The sequence below is a fragment of the Lontra canadensis genome, unplaced genomic scaffold, assembly GCF_010015895.1.
Source record: "Lontra canadensis isolate GAN:19392208 unplaced genomic scaffold, GSC_riverotter_1.0 scaffold67, whole genome shotgun sequence".
Classification (NCBI taxonomy): Eukaryota; Metazoa; Chordata; class Mammalia; order Carnivora; family Mustelidae; genus Lontra; species Lontra canadensis.
The window spans coordinates 10,200,291-10,221,718 of record NW_022631061.1 but is presented as its reverse complement, the minus strand read 5'-3'; the positions used below and the strand labels follow the sequence as shown (position 1 = coordinate 10,221,718).

At 39.3% G+C, this 21,428-nt stretch overlaps 1 protein-coding gene across 1 annotated transcript in view; it reads right to left on the bottom strand.

Moving 5' to 3' along the window:
- The window catches only part of FREM2 (FRAS1 related extracellular matrix 2), a 152,969-nt gene that overhangs the window by 3,537 nt on the left and 128,004 nt on the right, over positions 1-21,428 (bottom strand). The window contains exons 13-23 of the mRNA XM_032880117.1: positions 20,963-21,121; positions 19,442-19,745; positions 17,330-17,461; positions 15,013-15,344; positions 6,792-6,984; positions 4,945-5,049; positions 3,417-3,544; positions 3,184-3,318; positions 2,293-2,419; positions 1,242-1,429; positions 882-1,028 (exon numbers count right to left, since the gene is read on the bottom strand). Coding sequence (XP_032736008.1) covers positions 882-1,028; positions 1,242-1,429; positions 2,293-2,419; positions 3,184-3,318; positions 3,417-3,544; positions 4,945-5,049; positions 6,792-6,984; positions 15,013-15,344; positions 17,330-17,461; positions 19,442-19,745; positions 20,963-21,121 — 1,950 coding nt within the window. The remainder of the gene's footprint in view (positions 1-881; positions 1,029-1,241; positions 1,430-2,292; positions 2,420-3,183; positions 3,319-3,416; positions 3,545-4,944; positions 5,050-6,791; positions 6,985-15,012; positions 15,345-17,329; positions 17,462-19,441; positions 19,746-20,962; positions 21,122-21,428) is intronic.

Here is a 21,428-nt window from a genome sequence, read left to right as displayed (position 1 = left end):
GGTGAAGACAGATACTGTGTCTGCAGCCCCTCCGGTGTAGACAATTTTCAGGAAATTTCCTAAAAGGTGTACTTGCCCCTCCAAGGATTCTCCGTGGAAGCACAACTCTGAATTTGTCTCATTTGTCTGCTCAGTGTCAGGGTCACCTATGTCTTTTTACCATCCATCGCTAGGCTAGGATATTCTGTCTTGGTTTATAAAGTCTTTGAGAATGGAGATTTATGAGCTGTGCACACTTCTTTTCTGAAGCCAGCAGTTCAAACAAGATCACTCTAATAAAGATGGTCATGAAAAGTCAACAGGAAGGAAGTTTTGAATAAGAAAAGCAGAGTTTCCAGGGCGCCTGGTTGGCTCAGTGGGTTAGGCCTCTGCCTTCAGCTCAGGTCCTGATCTCAGGGTCCTGGGATGGAGCCCCACATCGGGCTCTCTGCTCAGTGGGGAGCCTGTTCCGTCCCCCTCCCCCGCCTGCCTCTCTGCCTACCTGTGATCTCTTTCTCTCTGTCAAATAAATGAATAAAATCTTTAAAAAAAAAAAAGAAAGAAAGAAAGAAAGAAAGAAAGAAAGAAAAGAAAAGCAAAGCAGAGTTTCCAAACATCAGACTTAGATTTCTATTCTGGGCTGAATAAGGGTCTTTATTACTCATAGCCTTAAAATAAGGTGAATGCACTAATAAAAATAATAATACCTAGGGTTTACAGAATGCTTACCAGGTGCCCACTATGGTCCTGTGTGGCTTACCTGCATTACCTTATTCAATGTTATGATTACTTATGCAGTATTACTATCATTGCCCTTTCATAGAAGACACTTGGATCATCCCAGTATTAAGTAATTTGCATGTGCTCACAGAGCTGGCTTAAGGGGCTTATTACTGGCCCACCTGAAAGAGTGGCGTTGAGTCGACTTTAAAGCCATCGGATCCAGGCTGATTCACTAAGAGAATAGCTTCAGGGTCATCGGCTGCTAGCTTGGCATTAAACAGGACATTTCCAAAACTGGTGGCTTGTGTCTCTGGCTGAGCTTTGTCCTTTAAGCAATAAAGAAAATGAGGAGTAGATAATGTAGATAATGCCAACTTTTGCAAGTACAGAATGGTTTCTTTAGGTTTGTGCAAGTACAGATGACCATACAATGTCACCACTGTATTTCATTTAAAAAGATGTTATTGTTCTTAAATACCAGATGAAAACATTGAACTTTGAACATCTACCTAGTTCACTGTTTGGGGCAAAGCACTTACCACAATTTTAAATCTATATAAGAGTGAAGGAGAGTCAGCTAAGCAGCCATATTCTGCATTCGTGGGACTGTATTTGGGAACATAGCCGTCAGCTCCAGTGCACAGAAACACCTTCTCAATGCTGCAGTAAAAGGAGTCACCCAGATTCTGGACAGGATCTACCATGACACGCCCATAAATGATGTCCCCTGAAACAGATATGTGGAAGTGTCATTTCTGTTACGTGGTAAGTCCTGTCCACATGACTCTGCAAACCATTGGTGACAATAACGCTCCCTAGGGAGTACTTCCTTCTTTTTCTAATCTGCCATCAAATATTGGAAGACTTTCAGGATGTCACCCACTCCCAGGCCTCAGGTGAGACCACTCTGGGGACAGACCACAAGTGACTGCGGATTTATTGACTGTCCCATGTTCAGTCAGTAGTGGGAATAACCTCAAGCCTTGGTCTATAATTTAATATTCATAATTCCACTGTGGTTTAAAGTCCACTTCATATAGATAAATTATTTGGCAGGATACAGACTAATAAAGTGTATAGAAAAGAAAATATTGATAAAAAGCTGATTTGGCTTTATGTGATTTTTTTGAAGGAGAGTTTGGAAATTCCCTTGCAGTCAGCCATCTGTTTCGCCACTACTACTGAACTCCCACCATGCGTGTTAGGCATTTTGCTAAGGGTCAGGAACACGCCACTGAGCAGCACAGATATGACCCTCACCATGAGGCATCGACAGTCTCAAGTAGCTGCAGTATTTGAGTCTATGCACCTGGAAAGAAGATTCACGAAAAGGAAATCTAGATTGGTTCCAAAAGTCACTTAGGCAGAGGAAATAGAGATTAACTTCCCCAGAGGAAAAACCATCTAGTAGCATATATCCAATTCCAGTGGCCCTAGCCATCCCTGCCAAAGTGGTAAAGACCCAGTAATATTCTCAAGAGTACGCCAGCGCTGATAATTTCCCCTCTTAAACGTGATCCCAATAAAGCAAAGCACAGCAGATGCGGCGGCGAGCAGACAGAGCGGCTGTCTCATTTGTGAAACGGGTACCTTCCGCGAAGGCAACATCACTCTCTTGCCCAAATCCCATGGATCCATCAGACAGCCAGAGGCTTTTCTTGGAGAGGAGGTACATCTGGGTGTTCAAGCTGAACTCAGCTGCCACTGGATCGCTGACCTAAAACCAAGTGTGAAAGCTCTGTTACGGGTTGCCGATTGCCCTGGCGGTGCACAAATGCCTTATTCACAGACACACACATGGGCTGTACGTGCACACGTAGATGACTGAAGACTGCACTGCAGTTTTCACATCCGACCAGACTAACACAGGGGATTGAAACACTGGCTCTGCCCTTCATGAGAAGGCGATACTGGCGAGGTGAAATGTTTTGACTGAGACGAAACAGCAGCGTTCCTTGAGTTCTTTTCCATTGTTTTCACAGGGTATATATGGGACTTATACTTATGTTCAGTGCGGGGCCAACACTTAGTATTTGTCCTTGGACAAAAAGTGCCGTCATATTTCTTTTACTATATAATGGCAGTTAGGTACTTGGAGAGGTCATGAACTACAGGATATTTATTTTCCTTGAAGATCAAGAACAAGGCAAAGACATACAGAAGAACTCCGGGGAAAACCCTCAACTCTCCAAGGCAGCAAACTCCAGGAGGAGAAAAGATCACATAAGAAAAAAAATAACCCTTGCATACTCTTCAACTCTGGATTTTATACCCTGAACCAACGACAGAGGAAGGGCAGTTCTTTCCTCCTTCCTTCTTCTCTTGCTTCCTTCCTGTCTGACTTCCTTTATTCTCAGCAAGCAAGAATTAGTAAGTCATGGTGTGAATTTATTTATTTATTTATTTACTGATACAAGTAAACCACAATCTTCATGAAGTGGGATTGGAGAAGTCACCGGAAAGCAACTGCAAGAGACGCACCTGTTGGAACCGAATGTCAAGGTCAAAGGTGACAGGCTCTCGGGGGTTGCAGGTGACTGGCAGGCGGTACTCTTGATGCGATGGAGTGGTGCAAGGCAGCAGTTTCACTGTGTAAGTCCCTGAATAGTCACGTACCTTTAAGGAGAAGGGAGGACATTTAGGTTTTGCCTTTAAGAATCTGAGGTGTCATCCGAAGCGGCAGAAAAGGAAAGTTAAGAGCCTGAGTCACTTACTGCAAAGTCAGACATAAAGCTCCACTGTTGCATGGGCTGGTTATAGGTCGGTTCACTCCTGATGAGGCGCAGGGAGAAGGTCAGGTCTGGATGATCAGCTGACATGATCATTGAGCTCATGAAGGATGCTAGAAAAGTGCCAGTAAGAATAATGGTAGAGTGGCTGTAAGAGTGCATAACAGCTTAGGGTTTTCAAAGCACCCGATAGTACATTGCTTGCTTTTATTCTTAATACTAAGCTTTCAAAGCCCCAATGTTGGTATAATTAGCTTCATTTCCCCCCCTTGGAGAATGTGGGCTGAGGCCGATTATAGTGACTCTCTCAAGATCGCGCAGTTAGGATGTGTGCCTTCTGAATCCTAATTCAGTGCTTTTCCCACTCTATGATTCTGTGAAGAGATAATTGTGCAGAAATGCTCAAATAGTCCAGGGCGACTTTCCAGGGAAGGCACAGCAGTGCAGTAACAGCTGATGTGAATGCATTTATTGTGCATCGAAGCCACGAGATCAACTTTAGTCTCTTAGCATCCGCACAGCGGGGCAAACCCAACTTACAAACGGAACCTAATTTTAATTAGATTGCCTGCAATTGTGTCTAAACAAAGACTCAGTTTATTAGAAAGGTAGACATGTGGAAGGGATCTGTAAAGACCAAGAAATCCTTATTTTCCAGAACTATCAGTTACAATAAAGCCAAATGATTCTTTTTGGGTCAGTATGTCTTGTAGCTCAGCCTCATAAATATACAATGAGCCCTCTTTCTCTTCTGAATTTTGGCCCTATTCTTTCCTTGTTTAGAGCTCAAACCCAGAAAACGGAAAGCAGAAGACATGGATTGAACTATGTTCCCCGTCCAATCTGACAATAGTTGGCAAATGGGCAAAATATGCAACACCAATTTAGTGATATGGAGAGTCAAATAAAAAAAAATTTCTAATGGGATGTCCTTTATATTTAAAAAAAGCTTGGGCATTGGACTTCAGTGCCTGCTTCCTTATTGGTATTTAAAGCACAGTGTTCGCAGTTAGTAAAATGACACAGCAAATCTTTATTAAAGGTAATTAGTTAACATGTCTGAAATGTAAGTATCATAGTACAATGTCACATCCAGCTCTATGATAAAGGTTTCTCATGGCATCCAGAAAACGGCTGTGAACAGAGGAGTCCTTGCTAAACAAATGACTTCAAATTCAACTTTGTATGCAACAGAATTGAGGCAGAGAAGGGGCCTGTGGTTGCTATGCTCTTTATCTAAGGAAAACTCCACTTAAAATGAACTCAGTAGAGTTTTTGTTTAAATTTACTGTCATTTTGTATTTTCTCTAAAAGGCTATGTTGATAACGATGAATTTGTAGCTTATGAGATGTAGCTGAACAATTATCAAACCCTCCTGTGGATAAGTCACATGGACAATTCACTTGAAGTTAAGTTTAGAAGCTGGTTTCATAGCTCATCAGGTAGCATAGGGCCTGGAATATCTGTGTTCTGTGGTGCAGGGAGCAGCTTCTTGTGGATAACAGGACTTACCGGGATGGGACAGCACGAACAGACCATGGAACTGAGCCTCTGTCTTAAAGTTCACCACCAAGCGCCCCTCTTCACCGATGCGCATGCTCGTGGGGTAGAGAGAACCTACATGAGCAGAGTGCACAAGAGTGGAAACACTGGTGACCAGGGACTCATTATATGCAGAATTTCTTCCAAATTTGAATTGAGATATGTCTCATCTTTAAGCATTCTAGCCAAAGACTGTGATCAGAATTCTGAGTGATAAGAGAAGCACAAGTGTTTTGTTTGTTTTGCTTTGTTTTTTAACAAGAAAGGGTGTCAAGAAGGGAGGCGAAATAGAATCAGGTAACATGAGTGAGGTCACTCATGTTAGTGACATAACTAACAACATGAAATAGACAACATGAAATAGATAGAAACAGACAACACGAAATAGACAACAGGCCAAGATTTTTTTTTTTTTTTAAGATTTCATTTATTTATCCGACAGAGAGAGATCACAAGTAGGCAGAAAGGCGGGCAGAGAGAGACAGAGGAGGAAGCAGGCTCCCCATTACGCAGAGAGCCGGATGTGGGGCTCAATCCCAGGATCCTGGGACCACAACCCGAGCCAAAGGCAGAGGCTTCAACCCACTGAGCCACCCAGGTGCCCCTAGATTTTTTTTTCCCCTGAAAGCATTAGTCTACATAAATGAAGTTGTAAATTTAGAGACACAATAAAGTTGTCAAGTCCTGAAGATTTGGACTTGGATGTGGGTTCGTGTTCTCCAGAATGATTCCAAATTTTACAGACTTAATAAAAACTCTGGAGGTTTTCCAAAACTTTTGGCAGTTTGACCAAAGTTGGTTCCAGAGACAAGAAGGAACCATGAGATCCTTATGTAGAACTTGAGACCACAGCATGGATCCACATTAAATTTCCTTAAATATACACTTTCTAAGGCAAGATGTGTAACCAAAACACTGAAATATAAAATAATTTAGAATGATCACTCAGGGTGATCATATAACCTTTCACGTAAATTTAAGGCAATCTTAAATCTGTTTAAGATAGCAAATTTTGAGACACTGTCAATAGTATTTTCTCTCTGGCTCGTAAAAAGTAATGCAGGCATGATGCTCAGATAGGCATGGAACCAGAACAGCAGCATGTGTCTGAAAAGAAACTATTCATTCCACGGATAGATAAATTAGCTTTATGCCTGTAGACTTTAAATTATTATTCTGGTACAGAGATTGAAAGAAAGTTTGGCAGGTGCTTACAGGCTTAGGAGTTAGTTGTACTTACCACTGCTGTTCCAAAACATCCAGCTAAAATATTACAGAATGAGAAATTTAAAATAAAAAGAATATTAGCAGTCTAGTCTACCCTTGAGGAGAAACTGAGTGCCACAAAGGCTAAGCAGTATGTTCAAGATCACAAAGCTAGTAAGCTGTGGAAGCCAGAACTAGAAGCCAGGATCTATCTCATTTTCAGAAGAAAAAAAAAAAAGCATACATTTTTCTCTTGGGTTCATTTCTTATTTTCATTTGGAACTTCCTCTATACATTTTCTAGAACCTAGGAAACACACAGACTATGTTGTGTAACTCATAAATGATGAATCACCTGAAATGGACTGTCAGGGTTAAATACCCATGAAATGTTTATGATATCTATAACAGTCACTTGTTACACAAAATTTTAGGCACTGATCGGATTTTGTTAGTTTTTCCATGACAAAATGAAATAATCTTAAAATACTGAACATAAAAATAAAATTTATTGAAAGTTGCTTCTATTATTTATTTTGCTACAGTTAAAAAAAAAAAAGTCCTAAGTAAGTCAAATAGATGAGAAAACTAATTTTCCAAATTATTACCCACCTTGGAGTTCGGCTTCTGGTGGGCTGCCGATTCCATCATTCCACAAGATGGCAGTGTCATACACAAAAGTTAGGCGGAGCTCTGACTTCAAGTCAAAATGCTGCCAGCCTCCTACCCCAACCGGGGAATGGAACACGTAGGAAACATACAGAGGAACTCGAAGGGTCACATAGGACTGCACTAGATTTAGGACCTAAAACAATGAAATTACATCTGTCAGCATGATTCGGTGTTAACTGGAGGAGCCTAACTTTTTTACAAGACACTTATCTCCTTTCACTCAACTAGAGATTTTGAGTGACCATTGAGGTAAGGAAGTGACAGCATTTATACTATTGTCCCTGACCTAATTCTGGAGCATTTAACTAGTTGTTACCATTACCTTCCTTTGCAACAAAGGATATGCGGCAGCAGTCTTGAAAGTAAATTGCATTATTTTGAGTATATTATACCTACACAGTCCTTTTTGTTTCATAACAGCTTTAGTAAGATATAATTCACATACCATATAATTCAGTGATTAAAGGGGACAAACCAGCCGTATTTCATGTATTCGGGGAGAGGAGCAACTTTGAACACAATCAATTTTAGGACACTTTCATCACCTCCAAAGAGAATTCCAAACCCGTGAGAAGTCACACCTTCGTTCCTTCTTCCTCCCAGCCCCGGTAGCCACTAGCCTATTTTCTGTCTCTCTTTACTTGCCAGTTCTGGATATTCCATATATGGAGTCATACACTATGTGATCTTTTGTGACAGGCTTCTTTCACTTATGTTTTCAAGGTGCATCCATGTTGCTGCACATTTCAATACGTTTATTTCTGAGTAGTATCCCACTGCATGCATACGCAGCACATATTTATCTGTCCATCAGCTGATGGACATTTGGGTTACTTCCTGTTTTGAGCTATTATGAATAACACTGCTATAAGGTACTTTTAAATTATTACATAAAGGAAGACAGCATAGAGAAAGATCTACAAGCAAACATGTTGAGTAATGACATGTAATACTTTATATGTTGTAAAATTAATTAGTTGAAATGAAGGGACTTCCTTTGAATTTTATGCTTTCCTTCTTCAGGTATTTTGTAGGAAAGTTAGGAGTTATGGAGGATAAACTAATATTCATTTATTGAGCCCCTAGGTTCACAATAAAAACTATTTAATATTTTTACTCTCCCCCATAATTATATTTATATGCATGTGTGGATGGCTGGCTGGTTGGCTGGCTGGCTAGAGGGGTGGGTAGATGGATGGGTACATGGATGGATGTAAAGATGATGCATAGAAAAGGAAAGAGAGAAAAATTGAGGTTCAAAGAAATAAAGCAAATTCTCATAGAATTCTTTAAGCTTTCTGAATGGCCCTGCCAGTATTAGAATCCAGTCTTTTGCCTCTGCTTTTCTACTCTAACACACCTCATTGCACTCCAAACAAAGCTGAGGACAGTCCTAGGATCACCTAACCAATGTTATCATACTTAATTCTCAAAATAGCTCTGCCGAAGAGCTGGGCAAATAAAACTATCTTTTACGCAAGCAATGATGGACTTAGGTCATCTTAGATCTGACTTAGGTCAGATCATACTCTTCAGAAGTTCCATTTGGGCTTTCTAATACCATTCTCATTCTCTTTCCACATTGAGCTGGCAACAGGTATCATACACACGTGTTAGTAAATAACATAATCAATGATAACAATAATTTATCACTTTGTCATAGAGTAAAAAAAAGCTCCTTAAGTCACAAAAAGTTGATGACCTGAATTGTCAACAAAAGTATACAAAAAGAATACCATCATCCAAGCGAAACATTTGATTGCTAGCTGTGTCATAGCTTGCACTCCTCATCATCTGCTAACTCAGCTAGCAGAAGAGGGGCCTTGCAACCAAAGTCCTCTGAGATAATATTGTTAAGGGTCAATATTATTGCACTCAGTTAAAACTGATCTTGTAGTGCAATTTTAACACTCAGTGTAAAGAAGAGTGATCAAGCCAATGTATATGCCCCTAGAAATTAAGATTAATATTTCATCCTGTGGTTTTAATAAACTATCATCTTTTTTTTTAATATTTTATTCATTATTTGACAGGCAGAGATCACAAGCAGGCAGAGAGGCAGGCAGAGAGAGAGGTGGAAGCAGCTCCCTGCCGAGCTCATGACCTGAGCTGAAGGCAGAGGCTTTAAACCACTGAGCCACCCAGGTGCCCCAGTAAACCATCATCTTTTAAAAATCAGGCTTTAGGAATGAGTTTCCAGTTAAACTATCTAGGTGCTAAAAATTTCTGCCAACATTATACTCTATCAAATGTTATTGACTGTGCTATTTTATAGAGAACTCTTAATATTCACTTCCTATGAGTTACTTGGCATAAAGTTCCCTAATTTTTATTTTCTTTCTTGTGGCAACCTGGAGTTTGGCCATTTCTGGACATGAGATAAGCATCTTATTCCATTTTCTTGTTCATTATGACCAGGCCTTCTTTGTCTGATTGGAAGTTCTGTCTAGAGTAACTGGTGTCAATGGAATGATGTCAATCATCCAGGTCGCCCACCTGCTCATTCTTATAAAACTGAAGAACACAGTGTTGTCAGTCTAACTTCTGGATATCACCTTAATGAGCACTTAGTTTTCTTTCAGCCTGTATCACAGGATGTTTTAAGGGATTTGTTTATACTAGAAGAAACAGATGTTAAATCTGGTACACTGCTCTTAAAGCAATTGTGACACAACAAAGGAGATTACATGTCCTTACAGATGTTTGAAGTTTCTTCAGCAAAACCAAATGATACTTTAAATTCCATATTTAAAAGGAAAGTGTAAAATGCAAGATTTCTGGAAAACATAACAGTGATATAAGTTTCTACTGCTTCTGCTTCTAGTACTACTACTACTGCTCTGAAGTGGCTAATAATGGGCAGCAAGTCTATGTTTGGGGAAGTATTTATTGCCAGATAAAAACACAAACGAAATTCACTGGGCTGTGTCAGATGGGTAGGAGAAGGGAAGAATAGGAAAGAAAATGAATATGCTAAAAGAGAAATTACACACAGAATATTGTCTAAGGTGGGGACTAGTGTTGAGGTAACTCACAGTAAGCTGAATTCTTCACTTATTTGGGCATCCAGCTTAAGCTATCCAGATTCAGGGGGAGATGAACCATGAGAGACTGTGGACTCTGAGAAACAAACTGAGGGTTTTGGAGGGGAGGAGGAAGGGGGGTTGGGTGAGCCTGGTGGTGGGTACTGGAGAGGGCACATATTGCATGGAGCACTGGGTGTGGTGCATAAACAATGAATCTTGGAACATTGAAAAAAAATTAAATTTAATTTTTAAAAAAGCTATCCAAATTCATATTGCTTTATGGAAGTAGGCAGTAGATATATGCATATATATGTATATATATATACTGTTTCTTACAGAAGTTGGCAGTATACATATGTACTAATGAAAGTGATCTAGATTTACTATGTTCCTTTGCAACTTTCATTTGAGCAAAGCTGTATTCTACATGTGTTGAACTTAAGCCATGAAGAAGTCAGTTGGCTTGCCCAAGATTATTCAGTACAATCAGTCACTAACACTCAAGTATATAGACCAGCACTATCCAATAAAAACATAATGTAAGCCACACATGTAATTTAAAATTTTCTAGCAGCTGTACTTCAAAAAGTAAAGAGAAACATGTGAAACTAGTTTTAAGAATACTTAATCCAATATATCAAACATATTATATTTTAATATGCAATCAGTATAACATTATTTTTGAGGGTTTTTTTTTTCCCCTACTAAGTCTTTGAAATCTGGTTTGTATTTTATAAGAATAACACACCTCAATTTTGAATGCTCAGTAACCACATATGGCTAGTGGTTACCATATTGGGCAGCACTGACTACATTCTTCTGCCCAAGGTCTTTAATTGGACCACACAGGTTGAAAACAGTAATCATTTAAAAATATTTCATAATCCAGTTCCTACCCACCTTTATGTGGGATATGTGGTTTGTGCTCACTTCAAAGATTAAAAATTGAACTAGAGCTGTTTGAATATTATCTGAGGGCTAATGCTGGTATGGATTTCCCACTGGTTGTAATTTCTGTTGTTCCTTTTGTTTCCAGAAAGATGTCTACATCATCAAGATGGTGGTGTTTGTGAATGTGTAAAGAAGGCTCACAAATGTCAACAGCTTGAAGTCTCAATAAAGCATGTACTTAGCTACTCAGTGGAGGACACTGTTTTAACAAGTCAGAATCCTCAGCCAAGGGATTAGTAGTAATAGCAGCCTCCACATCCAGGAACACTTGGAAGAAAGAGACCTTGGCTTCTGTCCAATTACAAGTCTTTCTAAAGGCATATCGGCTCAGAGATGCACAAAAGAGACCTTGGAATGAGGTAGGGTCAATTCTGGCCCACAGATTCTTTGGTATTAAGGGCAACTCTATGGGATATTTACAATAATAGAATTAGAAATTATCTAAATGACCAACAATAGAAGAATGGCTAAATGTGTTATGATGACACACACGGCAAAATATTATGTAGCCAACAAAAGTCATGTATCTAAAGAATTTTCCTTGCCATGAGAAAATGCTCACCATTGTTAAGTTAAAAAGCAGTATACAAGATGGTATAAATAACATTACACTGCTACTATCAAAAATATGTCTGTACATTGGAAAACACTATAAAATCTGTGTACAGTGATAGTGCAACAAGATTTTTTTTTTTTACTTTTTTTTTTTTAGTTCCCCAGCTTTCCATCCTACTATCATTACTCTTACTTAAAAAACAAAGAAACCGGGGTGCGTAGGTGGTTCAGTCAGTTAAGCATCTGCCTTTGGCTCAGGTCATGTTCTCAGGATCTTGGGATGGAGCCCTCCATCAGGCTCCCTGTTCGGCGGGGAGTCTTCTGCTCCCTCTCGCTCCCATTTGTGCTCTCTCTCTGTCCCAAATAAATATATAAAACAACAGCAACAATAACAAAGAAACCACACTATTAAAAAAAATAATTGACAAAGTTGACTAAGAAGCAACATGCTCCAGGTAAGCCACATTTTGGATTCTTCTTACAATTTCTTATAAAATGATTTAGAGTAACATACAGGTGTAAAAGAGTAAATCCAAGTACTAAGCATAAAATACTACAATGGAAAGAGATGACTTTTAAATATATTCTTGCCCTAAAGTCGTTCCATGTTTCTAAATCCCAACACACAGTAATAAGGAAGAAAGATTATTCCTCAAACCAAGGAAAAAACATGTTTAGTTTTCCAAAATCATGGAAAATCATGCCTTCTCATAAGTAAATGAAAATTTAATGTTTCCAGTGCAAACTTACATGGGGCTGCATTTCTGTAGCTTATTTATGCTCCTGGAACAATGTTATCAGTAGGTGTTTACCTAAACAAAGTTAAGAGCTAAGATTCTGACCTCCGCAGGACCAATAGCCAGGCTCCTGAAAAGTGGAATGAACTGAGGGCTTTCATTTGTAAAATAAGTTGTTTTCAAGAGAAAAGTCACCACCAAAATATCCAATAGTTTTTAAAAACTTGGTTTAACTTTAATAATTATTTTGTACCACAAATGTTTTTTATGGTACACCAAAACAATTTAACTTTGTATTTACAAAACACTGTTTTGTCACACAAAACAGAGGAGCAGTATCATTTTTTAATTTATCTCTATTTTTCTTTTCCTGCTACCCATCTCCTTTTGTATTTTAGAAACTATTAAAAAGGATTTTAGGATTAAAGATCATTAGAAAAGTCCACGTTTCTCTTTCTTGGCAAGTAAAATTCTTAACTTTTATAGTTGTAGGCTTGACTCCTACAACTCTACTTTGTTGGGAGTGTAAGCTCTCTCTCTCTGGTTTCCTCACCAGGTACCTAGGTTGGTCCCTGGCACAGAGGAGGTGTTAAGCTCATATTTCTTTAATGAAGGAAGATGCAATGAAGAAGATGAGAAAAAAGCAGAAATGGTCTTAATATCTTAATATCTTAATAAACTTAATAAAACTTCATTTGCTATGAATAGAGAACTATCTTGAATATTGCAGATGATCCCTTCAGTCTAGCAACTCTGTCTTATAAGTTAAATAATCTGAATGTGAGAAGTTAGGGAAGGTAGAGAATCTTTCTCAGAAAGTGTTAGGAACAGCTTTCAATCACAGAGAAATGCAGGGACTTGCCAGTGTTTTGTAGAGGTAGCTGCAGCCACTAAGAACGCACACAAAAAAAAAGTCAGTTCATCATGTTGTTCCTGGGGGAAGCAATTATGAGGGAGTAAAATTTGTCTGCATGGTGATCATCTTGATCTAAGGTGCCAAGTATAGAAAAGGACTACAAGAGAGAAAGTCACGTCTATTAAATACTTGGCTGGGGGCGTGCATTCTTGGCAGAGGACAAACAGACTGGGGGCAGCACTGGCTTCCTTCAGGATCTGCTGGCCAACAGAGTGGGCAACACAACCACAAAGCTGCCTGAAGACAGTTAGTCCATATTGATGGTTTACCTTTACTTTTCCCCATTTTTCCATCGTAAATTCAGAAATGTGAAAATTTGCAAAACTCTTATGAAACCCTAAGTGGAATCTATTCACCAAGTGTCTATAAAGAAAAAGGTTGAGGTAGATTCATTAATATGAGCATTTTTATTCTGGGGCAGGACTTTTTTCTTTCGTATTTTTTCCTGGTGGCAAAGATATACTGGGAAAGAGGAACCTGAAGAGGTAACACTTTCGAGGGCTTAAGTAATTTACCCAAAGACGCAAGGCTAGAAAACATGAGAGCCAAATTTAGGTCTGCATTTGCTGGATTCTAATACCCAAGCCCTTTCCACATTCCACACTGTCTTCCTATTGTTGTTTGGGGATTTTTACTAATCCATGAAAATTTCTCAGTATTTTGCTGCTTTTAGAGGAGATGGAGAGAATGTCTCATTCCCTTAGAGTCCAATAGTCCCCAGATGGACTCAGATGAATGACTGCCCCTCGCTCATCAGCACCAGCTGAATGTGTCCCATTTCACAGCTCTGTCCTGGTGTTAAACTGATACTCAGTTACTATCTCTCTTTCTTATGCTACTACTTGATCTATACTTTAACACCACAGGGATATAGCCTGGACATCAGCCTTACCCTGGTTAAATCTTGAAAGAGCTGATACATCCTGGGTACCATTCAATACTTTAGTGTGTAAGTGGACTTATATGAACTCTTTGTTTAGTCGAGGTAGGACAGAGCATGGCTTTTAGTTCAAATACTCATTACACTTCTCAACTACACCCAACATATTTTAAAATTCTATCATAACTGCTAATGGAGATCTTGCTACCTTATCATTTTGACAACTTTGGTGATGATGACAGGAGTAGGGATTGTGTGTCCGTGTGTGTGCTGTGTATTTTTTTTTAAGATTTTATTTTTATTTTTATTTATTTGACAGACAGAGATCACAAGTTAGGCAGAAAGGCAGGCAGAGAGAGAAGGAAGCAGGCTCCCCGCTGAGCAGAGAGCCCGATGCAGGGCTCGATCCCAGGACCCTGGTATCATGACCTGAGCTGAAGGCAGAGGCTTAAACACTGAGCCACCCAAGTGCCCTTGTGCTGTGTATTTTATATGTAAATATCTGTGTGGAGTGAAAAGGAGTCAGTAACTCTAGAGTAGAAATAACAATAAGCTTTTAATGAAAATACTTTTGACTATGTTAGTGATGGAGAAAAGAAGCAGATGGGGAGGGAATGGGGAAGAAACTAGGAAGGAGTAAAGGGGGTAAAAGGAGAGAAAGACAGAAGGTAGAAGAAGAAAAGGAGGGAGAAAAACTGGGCTGACCAATTTTAAATCTTCACTTTAGATGGCTTGTGACACAACATGGACATTTGTACATATACACAATAAATGATAATGTATACTTTGGAGAGAAATTAATATTTGGATTTTTATAATATCGGAGTATATTTGGAATTTACAGCAACAATTACATAGTGACCTTTGATACAAAGATGTTTTGAGCCCATCACTAAAAAAATGTGTCAAAATTTCGACACCTTGTTCCAGAAACAGACATGAATTTTCACACCACTCGTGCAAGTTTCCTCTTGTACCTAATGACCTTTGCCACCAGAATGGAAGACTAGAGTTGGGATTTAGTCTTCATCTGGATACCTGAAAAAAAACAACTCACTTTTCCAGTGCCCAAAGCTTATATGTTCAATATTCCTACCTGTCCGTCTGTCCCGATGGTGCCCCCACAGTCAGTGAGAAGTTCTGACATGTCATAGTAGCTAACAAACTCCCACAAACAGGCCTCCAGGTTCAGGTTTCGATAGAAGCGTAAGGTACTAGAGCCTCTGATAGATGAGCTGTACTGGTAAGGATGCGTCTCTCCAATTACTTCTGGATTTTTTGTAGCATCAGTTAAGAAACCATGGTGAGTCTTCACTTCGGTATAATCCAGAAGGTTGGAGCACTGGTGGTTTCCAACTCTTGAGCCATCAGGACTGAGGGTGAGCTCAAAGTTGGACAGCTCTTTGGTAGAGATCACAGGGAGCATGCCTGCAAGGAATTGTGATCATATTGCCATTGTCACCAGCAAAGGATTTAGAACAATGATCATTTCTTTGTTCTCAAGAAGACAAGTGTTATAAAATACTGTACAGCAGTGATTACTATCAACGTGGTATCCCAGGGGTCCTTGGCATTTTTCAGGAGATCTGTGACATTAAAACTATTTTCATAATGATTCTAAGACATTATTTGACTTTTCCACCATTATTCTCTCAATACAGTGGAGTTTTTCAGAGTTATCACATATTACCATAGATTGAATGCAGAGGGAGATAAAATAATTCAGCTGCCTTTTATGAAGACAGACACTAACGGTATTTTCAAAAATGTAAAAAAAACAATAATTTTTTTGATTTATAAGTTAGAGCTATTTTTCCTAAATTTTTGTTTTCCATGTGACTATGTGTAGATTATTTTTAAATGAATGAAAAAATGAGTATTTAATAATTCCTTGGTTTTGATTTTAAATCCAGTCCATATTTATAGATATAACTCATAAAAACAATGGGCCTTTGAGATCCTAAATAATTTATCAGGATGTCCTGAGACCAAAATGTCTGAAAATGACCACTATGGAGTATAAGCTATAGTCTGGCAAACTTCTTGCATAAAAGGTCAAATAGTGAATATTTTAGGACTTGCAGCTGTAAGGTCTATGTCTCAACTGTTTGATGCTCCATGTTAGATAGAAAGCTGTCACAGAAGACATGCAAAAGAATTTCTGTAACTGCGCAATAAAACTTTTCATGCACAATGGAGCATAATTTCGTGTAATTTTCATGTTCCATGAAATATTCTTCTTTGTTTTTTTCCCTGCATTTAGAAACATAAAAACCATTTTCTAGCTTGCAAGAGCCTATGAAAGCAGGCAAGTAAGCTGGATTTGGCACAGGGGCCAGAGTTTGTTGAGCCCTGGCATGAGAATGCAGCAAAAAGGACCATGAGAGAGGTGTTTTCCTGGAACCTTTCCCCCTTCTTGCTCTCAGATTCTCCCTGAGCAAAACTCTAGCCTCACAAAAGAACTGGTCAGCTTTTACTCAGCTCTGGCAGAGCTGTGGCTGTTGACCATGTCAGACAATGCCAAGTCAGCTCTAGGAGTAGCATGAGGGACCAGTCTTCCCATTAGTAACTGTTACAGGTTTGATTTTCCCCAATGGGTCCCCACTTGGTCCTTTGCACCTCTGAGTCACACCTCCAACACGAGCCTAGAGACGAGCTGGTCATACGTGGGATCCACATTATGCTATAAAGTGGTGTAGATTCTAGTCCACCTACCTCCCACCAGCACAAATTTAGGTTTGCAATAAGCAGAAAAAGCAGAATTATGTCTTTTTTTTCCCAAGAAAGATAAATTCAATCTCATCGTTCCTAATACTGCCTTGTGCTTCTTCTTGCTTCACTACTTAACATATAACTAACTACCAAGTAATAAAATTAATATTAACAATTTAGGTATAAAGTCAGTTGAGGAGAACAGAACTTGTAGATGTTTTCTGTACTGGGGAAATATTCACAGTGTGGATGAAGTTACCGACTCACAAATTCCTATCTGGAGCAAATGAACACGATTTATAAATTGGATTTTTAAATTCCAGCTATGAAATAGCAAATGCATGTTGAGGGTGCTCAATGAGATATAAAATACTTTACTGGAAGTCCAAGTTCAAGAGTTTTAAATACACAGTCATACCATTTCATAAAAACTAGCACATTGACCAAAGTTTTGTTCCATTGTGTTTGGACAATGTTTTAAATTTATTTAATTTTAAAGAATGCTTAAATTGTCAGATTAAAAAAAAAACAACAGGATAGAAAGGAAGCAGAATCACTTGAAAGAAACAGAAAGACTTGAAGGTGACGTTGCAAAATGAACATTTTACCGTCTGCTGGGCGATTTTGGGTATTCAGTGGCATAAACCAGGTAGTGAGGAGCCCAAACCACTCCCACAGATGTGCTTACCCAAGCCACCTACCATCTATGTGTGGCATTGTGACCGTGAGCTTGATGAGGTTTGTGTAGTCTGGGTCCTCGGGGCCTGTGTAGCGCAGCTTAGCGGAGAATGGCTCTGCTCCCACCGTCCCTGGCACCCGGGGCTGACACAGACCTCAGGGAAAAATGAACGTATTTATGCCAAAAGAACACAACAGACAACGCCTAAAGAATATTTTTAAGCTAGGCACTATAATTTTTTAAATAATAGAATTAAAACTTCCCTGTGGACTAAGGCATTGCTAAGAGCAGCTATAAAAAAAGCCACAGACCCTGGTGTGAGAAGAAAGGGTGGTGGTTTAGTTGCTACTTTTTTACATTTCAGGTAGTTGATAAAGTCTGAGAAATAACAATTATTGTTCAATGTACTTAAATACACGCTGGACATTCTTGGTTATAGTCATAGTTACAAAATCGTTCTCATATAAAATATGAACAGACACAGTAAAAGAAGATTGAAAGCCAGCAAGAAAAGAGTAACTGTAATTAAGTGAACTGGATCCTTTCCCTAGAATAATATACATGACTAGCCATAAAGTGTCATTATTCATAATCAAATAAACTAAAAATGAGCTCATTTTTAAAACAAAAACTCCTTAGAGTCAGAAAGTAAAATGTACACAGTAGAGTTTTCTCTCTACATGTAACTTCTTATGGTATGTGTATTGGAATTTATAATACATAATATAATTTATAATATAAGTTGTAATTTATAATATGCATACCGATACAAAAGATACTGATACAGATATACGCATATACATAATGAAAGACATGGTGATGTAGACTTATTTTCTATCATCTATCTATCTGTTAGTGATCTTCAAGAATTTTGGCATGAAAATGTGCCTCTGATCTTTCCTCTAAAAGAACTGTGATGTTTTCATTTTAATATTATGGAAGGGACTAAGATGCTGGTTTATAATTTTAAGAGCACTAGGCAATATATAATCTCTTTTCTCTTTGTGCAAAACAAGAAAATAGGCAAGAATTTATTAGAATAGCAATAAAATCAGAGGCAGTCTCCAGCGTCTGGGCTGTCTATTCAATTAATAAGGGGACTCATTTTAAGACATTAACTTTTTTTCCCCTTTGGGACCAACATAATAGTTTGGCCTTAAGAGAAACTTAACAAAAATATATTTTAATCCTAACAAAAGAGCATGTTTACTATGTATGATATCAATAAATAGTTGTCCTGAGTATATAAAGGTGGTACAAATGACCTTTCTTTATCCAACAAATATACTTCTGAACCACTGTGTGTAGATAAAGTTTTAAAAACGAATCTTATAAACACACTCTTATTTTAAAAATCTAACTTGAAAGTTCTTCTGCAGAGTGAAGGACTAGTTTATAAAGTTGATTTCTTGTCTTCTCAGTGTTGCTCCAGCTACAGTCTATTCTCACGCCTGGTGTATCTGGGCTCCAGCCCTGGACACAACCTCTCTTATAATCACAAGCTGTGGGCACTTGTAGATACCTCTCCCCATGATGGTCATTCCTCTCTCCCCGTCCCCAGCAAATTCCTGCTGGGGCAACAACCAGCTCATCACACAGGAGCCATGTTGTCCAGATCTGACCTTTGCATACCATCCTGCTTCATCTCCTCTCCACTCTCTCTTTCACCTGCTTCCCCATTTCTCTGCTTATAGTTCCCAGAATATTTCATGTATTTTCATGCTTCTATGATTCACTGCTCATGTTTTTTTTTTCCTGCTCTTTTCAAGATTCCTGTTTCCTGACTCTCTCAGCGTAGAACTAGTCACTTCCACTGTGCCTTGTCCAGACTAAAATTTATCTGTGTTCTCAGCTTGAGTGTGAACTCCCTGAGAACAAGAGTCTTGCTTCCTTTTTCTGAGTGCCAGCAGAAAGCCTCAAGTCTGACATACAACAGGTGGTCAAAAAAAAAAAAAAGTGGAATGAATAAATATTTATTTTTTTTAAAGAATATTTTTGTAAAAATGGATGTCAACTTGTAAGTGTTTGATGAATATTCAAGAGTGCATTTGGAAGAGCTAGTAACCGAAGATCAGGTACTGATAGTACTCCCTGGTATTTTGGTAGTCTTCATGAGAAAGTGGCAGCGCACTACCTTCTTCTTTGCCAACGGTGACAATAGCGCTCATCAGCTCCAGGCCCTCATTGCCATTGGCATTCACAGCACGGGCTGCGCACTGCACCCTGGAGCCAGGCTGGAAGTATATGGAGTCTAAGGTGATCATCTTGGATGACGTAAAAAAGGTGTCAAAGTCCACTTCTCTCATGGGGCTAGTGACGCCATCAGGGCCAGTGGGTGCACTGGTTAGCCATCGATAGCGGGTCAAGGTGTCGTTGATGTTCTCACTTGCACAAATAGAGCCCGTTTTGTCATAGTCTGAGTATTTAGGGTTGCAGGCCTATGGGAAACAAATAACTGTCGGGACCACAGAACAGAATAGTGTGGAAGTTAGGTCTCCCCAGCGCTCTAGCCTCGTGCTTTCCCTGGTGCTTTTTCCCATTGCTACATGCCGTTCATGCAACCTTCACATTTCTGTTCTAGCCCTAACCGCATGCACTCTGGCTTCAAACAGCCTCCTGGACAATTCCACTTTAACTTGATACACATAAACTTATTCTCTGCATCATCTCATGAATCTCTGAGACCCCAAATCATTCCTGTTTTTCTCCCTCCCGCCCTCCCTCTTCTCTCTCACCTTGCCTCCCACTTCCAGTGGGTCAGTGACTTTGGCTGATTCTTCTTTTGCAGTGTTTATGTGGCTGCCTTCCTTCCCACTTCTAGCAGCACCTCTCATCTCATGACTTCCTAGTCTAGTCACAATGCCACGAGTGACACTCCTCTTCCCACGCCGTTCTTCTGCCCAAGAACCCTCTGCTTTCCCACCAATGAAGCCCATGGTCCTTAATATCACATGTAGAAACCTCTATAACTTGGCACCAAATTATTACTCTGCTTTGTTAATTCAATGAACATTTACTGGGTGCCTGTTAGATGTAGGTCAGGCTACCAGGGCTATTGTTAGAGAAAAATAAGTACATCTCAGTCAAGAAAAGGCAAGGAAAAAAGTAATAACCAATATGCCATTTTTCAGTGCTATTCCTCTAGATGTCCCTTGTGTTGTAATCCTTTCTTCCTGGACTGGCCTCCACTTGTCTGACTCTTAAACTGTTGAAATTCCTCATAAGGAGTGACCCAAGCCTCGCCTCACCCACGGAACTGCAACTCTAGTTGGCTGGTGACCTGCTCATGGTAATGATCACAGCTTGCCCTCTGGTACAGTGACTGATTCCTATATATTTTTCTCTTTTTTATTTTTAAGTTCCTTGAGTGCAGAGTTCAACCCTTATTTATTTTTCTATCAATGGCAGATCCTGAGATAACATGAGATAACACACTGTTACACATCAGTTAATTATCTCTTTTGGATAAGAAAGGAAAATGGGAGCTTTATTTGATTAATGTAGTATTTTTCTATCTAAAGTTCAAACCTTATACCTTGTAGTATTTCCACTTTCATTTCTTCTTGGCAAAGCCAATGCTCTATCGGTTAACATCGATAATTATTTTAACTAGCTATTTTACAATTTTTCTTGATTTTGTCAATTTCCTACTCACTGTGATACAGATGACAGGATAGCCAGACACGGGTCCAGCACTATCTTTAGCTCTGGAAGTGTCATCATATATCAGTAATGACACAATCTGAGGGACGGAAGGAAAAGTGACATCTGCCATGCTGTTCATTTCTTCTATATACACAATTGCTTTGGTCACCTACAAGGAAAAGATAATTATCTGTGATTATCGAAATATTAGGCTCTAGGAGTTTCTACTGCACAGCACGATACCCATGATGCTTGACAAGCTCCTGGCCTCATTATGATGAAAACTGTCACACACAGAGCCCCAGCAGGGTGACAGGCTTTTTGTGGTTTGTCTAGGTGACCCTGACACCCTGGCCATGTCTTATGGCACTAGGGGAGGGTACACGACCCCAGGGCAGCACACGAGGTATTTGGGTTCTATTTTTTTCTCTAAATTGTGATGATAGTGGATGAATCTGTCTTGGGTTATGGCATGG